General features: G+C 41.2%; 1 protein-coding gene across 1 annotated transcript; it reads left to right on the top strand.

Annotated features, from left to right (window-relative positions):
• The first annotated feature begins 697 nt into the window (after positions 1–697).
• On the top strand, positions 698–2,710 carry Rps29 (ribosomal protein S29). The gene is made up of 3 exons (XM_003471920.5): positions 698–904; positions 1,107–1,206; positions 2,615–2,710. Exons 1-3 carry the CDS (start codon positions 843–845, stop codon positions 2,621–2,623), a joined length of 171 nt encoding a protein of 56 aa, XP_003471968.2. The 5' UTR covers positions 698–842; the 3' UTR covers positions 2,624–2,710.
• Positions 2,711–7,695: the final 4,985 nt, after the last annotated feature.

Raw genomic sequence — 7,695 nt, 5'->3', positions numbered from 1 at the left:
TGTATATCTTAAGGAAGTTGTAAAAAAAAGCCCTGAAAAATAATTCAGTTCAATAAAATAGAAGCAAAAGGAAAAAGAATAACTAAAAAGAAACTCCTATTGTTGACTCCTAGTCATTACAAGTGATTTTAGTTGTTTTTTGAATTTATTCCAATAGGTGTCAGTGCTGAGTTGAGATAAAAATCCGTTTCTCAAGTATAAATTAGTAGTTAGAAAAAAATGTAAGCCCTTCCGTTGATAGCTGAAGACCGGATTTAATGTTTGTTTATTGGAGATAGGTATTTTGCTTTTCTAAACTTTTTCAAAAGAGACAGGGTCTCACTATATTGCCCAGGCTGGAGTGCAGTGGCTATTCACAGGCGCGATCCCACTACTGATCAGCACGGGAGTTTTGACCTGCTCCGTTTCCGACCTGGGCCGGTTCACCCCTCCTTAGGCAACCTGGTGGTCCCCCGCTCCCGGGAGGTCACCATATTGATGCCGAACTTAGTGCGGACACCCGATCGGCATAGCACACTGCAGCCCAGAACTCCTGGACTCAAGCGATCCTCCCACCTCAGCCTCACGAGTAGCTGGGACTACAGGCGCGCGCCACCACGCCCGGCGGTGGATTCGTGCAGCAGGAGCTTACTAGAGGCTGAGCTCCGCTGACGTCATCCCAAACCCGCCGGCGATGTGCCAGGGATTTCGCTTCATTAACTCTCACAGTAACAGTGCTACCACAGTGCGCACGCGTTCTTTCAGTACTGCATTCTGGGTAAAAATGTGTCTCGGAAAAAGCTTGAAGAGCGCATGCGTGTCGCGGCTCCTTCCTTTTGCCTCCTAGGACTTCTAGAAGCAACATGGGTCACCAGCAACTGTACTGGAGCCACCCGAGGAAATTCGGCCAGGGCTCTCGTTCCTGGTGAGAACAGATTGTGGTTTTAGGGAAGGCTGCTCTGAGTCGGGAGGTTGCTGGAACTCCCAAGTAGACTAACCTGCGAGTGGCGCGTGGGAGCAAGCGGCCCGGGGTTCCGCCATTATCCTTCCGCTCGTGGCCGGCCGGCGTGGAGTTGTGGACTTCCGCGCTGCCTGCCTATAATGTCTTGTCTGTCTTCTTTTTACAGCCGCGTTTGCTCAAACCGACACGGTCTGATTCGAAAATACGGTCTGAACATGTGCCGCCAGTGTTTCCGCCAGTACGCGAAGGATATCGGCTTCATCAAGGTGCGGCGAGTCGGCCTCCATGTTGGCTAGAGCAGGGAACGCGGGGGCGACGGTGGGCCGCAGAGGGGGCCGTGTCCCTGTTAGGCCAGCCGGTCTGTTAGTAGTGGGGGACACCCCTGAGGATTTGGGAAGTGGAATCAGTGTAATAGGGAGAGTGGCGGACTCAAATCTTTCCAGCCCCTTTTCGTTTGCAGGTTTTAGATGTTATGTATTATACTGGGTAAAATGACTCGTTTTACGGGCATCACTGTAGTTTAATTTTATTTTCCAGCAAGTTAATGCGTGTGAGCTGCCGAAAGTGTTACGCCCTGAAACTTAAGATTTTGGGGCCACATAGAGCTTGTTGGGGTTCAGTAGAAAAAGGACCTGCTGTTTTAATAGTTGTGTAACATGGATCATGTATCTTCAACTTTTTTGGCTTCTAAAATTTTCCTAAATACTATATTTCTTTTTAAAATGAGAAGCAATTTCTTTTTGGCTTTTTGCAGTAAAGTCACTAGTTTTCTGATCCGTGATTATTCTATATAGAGTACTGAGAAATGCCTAACGATAAAAAATACAAAAAAATACATCAGCCACCTTTGGTAGTGCTTACTTGAAGGTTAAGGCAGGAGGATTGCAATTTGAGTCCAACCTGGACGTTTAGCAACTCAGTAAAACTCTGTCTCAGAAAGGACTAGACGTGGCCTGGGTTCTACTCCCAGTGCCTCAGGCATAGAGTACACAGGCCAGAAACAAAAGCTTTTGTGTTCGAGAATTTAAGTTATTGATGTTAGGGTTTCTGTAATGTAGTGGAGACAAAAAATGGCCGAAAAAGATAGGATTGTTCATGTACTTTTTTTGTTGTTGAGTTTTGAGACAGTTTCACTCACTCTGCTGTCCCACAGGCTGATCTTAAATTCGCCTGCTTCAGCCTGCCAAGTGCTGAGATTATAGACATGCACCACCAGGCCCATCTAGGTGCTCTTCCAGTGCTTAATGGTGGTATGCCAGGTGCCACCATGAAGTTTTTGTAACTCAGTGGGAGAGAACATGTCACAGATGAGAGTAGTAAAGCTGACCCATACGACTAGCTTTGTGACTTCAGTTTCTCAAGGGCTAAAACTAGAATTAATCTATTTTATAACCATCCTGAATATTTGGTACAAACAATTTTTGTTGCTTTGTATTGGGAAATACTTTGAGCGAAGAAGTAAAAATACAGGTGCTAAAAAAGTTAAAAAATACAGTTGAGGTTCCTAGAGTCCTTTATTTAGAATGGGCATTCAGCAAATGCTTCAACAGCTTAGTTCGAGTATGGGTGCGTCTTAATTTCTGTTGTATATTCAGTAGTGAGCCAAGTTCTAAGAGATTCCAGTTTAAGCTGAAAGCATTTAAGTCTTTTATTGTGTGTGTGTTTTTTTTTCAGTTGGATTAACTGATCTTCGCTGGATTATCCAGGACATCTGCTCAGTGAAGGAAACCATGCAAACTCTCTGTACATAAAATAAAAAATTTAAAAGTTTTCCATTTGTGTTTTGATGTGAGTAGTATAGTTAACTGTTTATAGAAATCTCCTTTTCAGAATGTTATTTTTTGTCTTTTTGAGCCAGAGTCTCACTCTGCAATTCAGACAGTCCTTGAACTCAGTTCGTATTCCACGTTGGTCTTGAATGATCCTCCTGCCTCAGCCTCTCAAGTTGCTGGGATTATAGGTGTATGCCAGCTCTGGTATAATTTTAACCAATTTGTTTTTAAAATACAGGGTTTATTTTACATCAGTTAAAAATTTTGGTAAATGTCTTTTTTTGAGTCTTTTTCACTGCAGTTCAGGCTGTCCTTGAACTTTCTTGGTAGCCAAGGCTGTCCTCATACTGTAATCCTCTTCCCTCAGCCTTCTGTGTGCTGAGATTAAAATTGAGCACCGAATAATTGATATGCTGCTGTGACCTGGGGCAGTGGAAGTAGAAAGGTTGAAGAAGGATTTTGGGGAAAGAAGGCTGCCCCTGAAGCAGAAATTTGGAGCTTTTAAGGTGGGTGGATTACCAGTTGTCTAGATAATGGTTTTGAAAGCCATTTGCTTAGGGTTTGTTAAAGGGTAAAGTGGCTTTAGCATAGTGTAGGTGAGAAGACTGGGAATAAAAACAAGCTGCAGTTTGAATGCTTCCAGCAACTGGGAGCCTGTTAAATCTCTGCCTGTCTTAGTCTCAGTATCTCAATAGCTCCAGGGTGACAGCGGACCAGGTTTGAGAAGTAGCTGTGACCTGTGGATGATGCAGGAGTTTCAGGGCACTAAAGGTTCTGGACTGAACAAAGCTGCTAAATGGCTTTCTTGAAAAAGAAGGATTTCACTGGATACTGGCAGTGGTATTCAATCTCAGCATTCCTGGAGGCAGGTTTCAAGTTTGATCCCTGCTTGTGCAACCTGGTAAGACCCTAATTAGAGAAAGGGTGGGGATACAGTTCATAAAATGACATTTTATATATGTGTGTGTGTGTGTGTGTGTGTTTTAAAGATGGGGTCTCGGGGCTGGGGATTTAGCGGCATAAGTGCCTGCCTTGCAAGCAGGCAGTTGTGAGTTCGATCCCTGGTACCGATAAAAAGGAAAAAGAAAAAAAAAAAAAGATGGGGTCTCACTGTAGTTCACACTGAGAAACACTGACTAAGGTTGGCCTCAAACTCAGAATAAACCTGCTGGGAATACAGATGTGTACTACCCTACCCTTCCTATTTTATAGGTTTTGTTGGGATAAGGGTACAAGTAGGGAAACAGCTGTTGGCCAGTAACCTAGGCATATGACCTTTGCCTTGATTAAGCTAGATGGCAGTTGTTGGGATTTGTTTTAAGAATTGGATCTGGGAAATGGAGCAAAGGGTGGAATCTTGAAGGATTTTTGACTTAAATTGAGATATGACTGGAAAACCGGTTTAATAAACAAAAATTCAGTTTTGAAAATGGTAAGTTTGAGATGCCTATTAGACATCCAAGTACTGCTCTCCAACAGGCATTTGTATAAATTCTCACCTGAAATCTAGGAGGATTTGTGACTGGAAATGCACAACTTGTTTGCCTAAAAGTATATTTTGCAGTGTGATCTAAACCAGGTGACTTGGACAAACACAAAGAAGAAAAGACCCAAATTACTCCAGGGTCCAAGGGTAGGAAAAAGGATTCAGTGGAGCACATTGTGAAGGAAGGAAATTTAAAAACAGACCAAGTGAGGAAAGAATTTTGTTGGCAGGAAGCAATCAACTATTATGTACCTCTGACAAAGGCAGAATTGATAGCTACTTTTTTTTTTTTTTTAATTTGAATTTTGGACTTTGAGACAGAATCTCACTAAGTAGTACAGGCTGGCCTTGAACTTGGGATCTTCCTGCCTCAGTCTCCCTAGTGCTGGGATTACAGATGCCACCATACCTGGCTTCTGTTGCTATAATTTCATGTAACAAGAAGGAAATTGACAGAAGGGAAGCTGGAGTGGAAAAATCTGCGTCTTAAATGCAGCTTAACTTTTTCTTGCAAATTTTTTGAGAACAGATGAATGAACATGGCCTGTGTGCCCTCCTAGGACCTTAAAAGGAGCTCATGGGATTTCAGGACGCTCAAGTCTGAGCTTCCTAGCTCACCGCTACTAGCAGAGGCCCGGAGTCCGTGGTGATAAAACTGCAGTTGCTCCTAGGAAAGCTTCCAGAAAAGAGCCAGGTTTTGAGTCAGTCTGCTAAGGAGGTGGAAAGTAGTGTGGCAGGATTGAGAGTGCAGGAAAACTTCCTGGTAATGGAATTGAGCTGTGGGTTATAGATTGTAAAGGTGGATGAGAAGCTTTTAGCCAAGCAAATGTAAAGAAAACTTCAGATTCAGATGAAAGAAACTTGAAATTCATTTCATGGTTTAGATGTGGGGTAGGTTTGATGTAGATCTCTTGGATGAACTGGCCTCTCATCTGATAGGATGCCCCTGTGTAGATTCTGTAGGAGATAGGCAGGGAACACCAACCTGTCCCAGCCCTTGGGTGTATGGTGGTGAGGGGGACCTGGTGTGGATAGGTGGTCTGGATTCTTTACTACAGGATGAATCATAACCAATAAAGATTGTTAGGAAATTTGTTATGTGTAAGACTTTATGCTAAGGACTTTATGTGCATTTCTTGTTCCTTTTCTATTTTTCTTCTGTTTTTTGAGATGATCTACCTATATAGTTCAGGCTGGCCTTGAACTCAGGAATCTTGCTGCTTAACCCCCCCCCCCCCAGGATTACAACAGTGTGCTGCCACACCCAGATCACATTTCCTTTTTCTTTTTTTTAATTTTTTTTTTTTTTTTTTTTTTTTTTTTTTTTTTGTCTTTTTATCGGTACCGGGGATCGAACTCACGACTGCCTGCTTCCAAGGCAGGCGCTTATGCCGCTGAGCTAAATCCCCAGCCCCCACATTTCCTTTTTCAAGAGGTAGAATACTTTTCAATAAACATCCTTAATATTTAGCTGAGAAATTTGAAGCTTAGTGGTTAAGTAATTTCCTAAAGAAAGAGATAAAGCTGGACTAGAGCTCTGAACACACAACACACCTACTGTAAGATTAAACAACTGTTTACATCTTGTCCCCAATTATCAATTAGCTGAGCTCTATATTTCCCTTTATACTTAGCATAGGCACAGAGCAAGATGCCTGGCAGAAGACCCTTACTTGTTAGGGAACTGAACAATGAAAAACTTAGTGAAAACTCCATAGATGAAAAACATGATAGATGCTATTGAAAGAGGTCCAAATAGCCATTGGAGTGTAGAAGATAACCACATAGGTTTGGACCCTGTTTTAATCTTCTGTAACAGAGCACTGGGTGACTTAAATAATAGGCATTTATTTCTCACAGTTGTGAAGTTCTGGAAGTCCAAAACAAAAGCAGCAGATTCTTTCTGTGTCTGACAGGGTGTTTCCTGATTCCTGCATGGTGCCTCCTTGCTGTGTCCTTACATGATACATGGGGCAAACCAGTTTTCTTTGACCTATTTTATGAAGGCACTAATTGTATGAGAATGGAATCCTCATGACCTGATCACACCCCCAAAGGCTTCACTAAAACCATTCACCTTTCTGGGTGTGGTGGCACAAATCTGAAATCCCAGCACTGGAGAGAACTGTGTATTTCAGGCCAGCCTGGGTTACGTAGTGATACCCTGAATGAAAAAAATAAAGGGAAAAAAAGCCTCAAAACCAAGAGAGAAACAGAGAAAGAGAGAGACAGAGAGCAAAGCAATTATCCTAGTGCTAAGTGTGGTGGCACATGCCTGTAATTCCAGCACTCAAGAGGCTGAGGCAGGAGGATTGCTGTGAGTTCGAGGCCAGCTTGGGTGTCTCAGTTACTTTTTTTTCTTTTTTTTTTTTTTTTTTTTTTTTTTTTTTTTAATTTTTTTTTTTTTTAATTTTTATTTAAGGAGAAAAGAAAAGAAAAAAAAAACAGTGAAGGGTACAAGTTATACAGATTTACAGAAGAAAAAAAATGCGCAGTAGGAAATCACTAGTTAATAGATTACATATTGCCATCTTAGAAATAATTGTTCAAGTCACAGAATTAAAGTTTGTAGAGTGGACATTCCAGCAATGATACTGCAAACAGTTCTGTTCAATGATCCATTAGAACTCTGTGATATCATTTTCTGTCTTATACATTTAAATATACATGCAGTTATATAGTTTAGAGCATTTTCTTTTCCTCTCTTTTGTACAGTGACTATTACACATTTTGGGTTTCATTGCTCCCACTGTTCTTATTGCTTTTTTGGAAGAGAGTAAAACCAAATGTGACATGACAGAACAGAATCGGTCAAGTCAAAAGGGTGGATATAATAGATAATATAAAAACATAATACAAGGTGATCAACAATGGTTACCCTAATGCCTCCCGCTATTTCTAATAGAATTGCCTATATCGTTAGTTGTAATACTATTGAACAAAACCGTAAAGGATAAAACCGACAAAACCAAAACATTGGAGATATTGTAGGTCTTCAAAAGTAGATAGAAGTCAACGAGAATGGGCGTTATAATGAATCTCATTATCTTCTCAGCTGATGCCTAAACCTTCGAACCTGATACTATTCAGCAAAACAGAATAGAGGAACCTCAGTCAAAAACAAGATGGTGAGAGTAATACAGGGCTTCAAATCGAGAAAATAGAAAGTCAAAGTGGGTTACTATATTATATCCTGCTATATTTTTCCCTTTAATTAAATGGATAACAATAAAAAAGTATATAATGGAGTGGAGATTGAGAAAAAGAAAAAGAGGGCATAACAGCGAAACAGGGCAGATCAAAACATAACCTTTTAAGCAGAATAGTGTTTCACCACCAGATATTTCCGACTTAAAAATAGTTACCATATTGACTGCCTCCCTGAAGTCCTTGAGTACAACTTCATATACTGTAGCATTAAGTATATCAAAACAATGTAAAACCATTTAAGAGAATGACAGCATTATAGAGTATTTGGAATTGACTAACAGAAAATG

The sequence above is a fragment of the Cavia porcellus genome, unplaced genomic scaffold, assembly GCF_034190915.1.
Source record: "Cavia porcellus strain 051 isolate PalLab524CR breed Dunkin Hartley unplaced genomic scaffold, mCavPor4.1 scaffold_1, whole genome shotgun sequence".
NCBI classification, from domain to species: Eukaryota; Metazoa; Chordata; class Mammalia; order Rodentia; family Caviidae; genus Cavia; species Cavia porcellus.
This window is presented reverse-complemented; position numbering and strand designations above follow the sequence as displayed.

Bases quoted from the DNA above. Each gene is read 5' to 3' on its own strand.
- Rps29 (XM_003471920.5), top strand. From the start codon at position 843: ATGGGTCACCAGCAACTGTACTGGAGCCACCCGAGGAAATTCGGCCAG. The intron at 905-1,106 runs GTGAGAACAGAT...TTCTTTTTACAG, and splicing joins GGCCAGGGCTCTCGTTCCTG to CCGCGTTTGCTCAAACCGAC.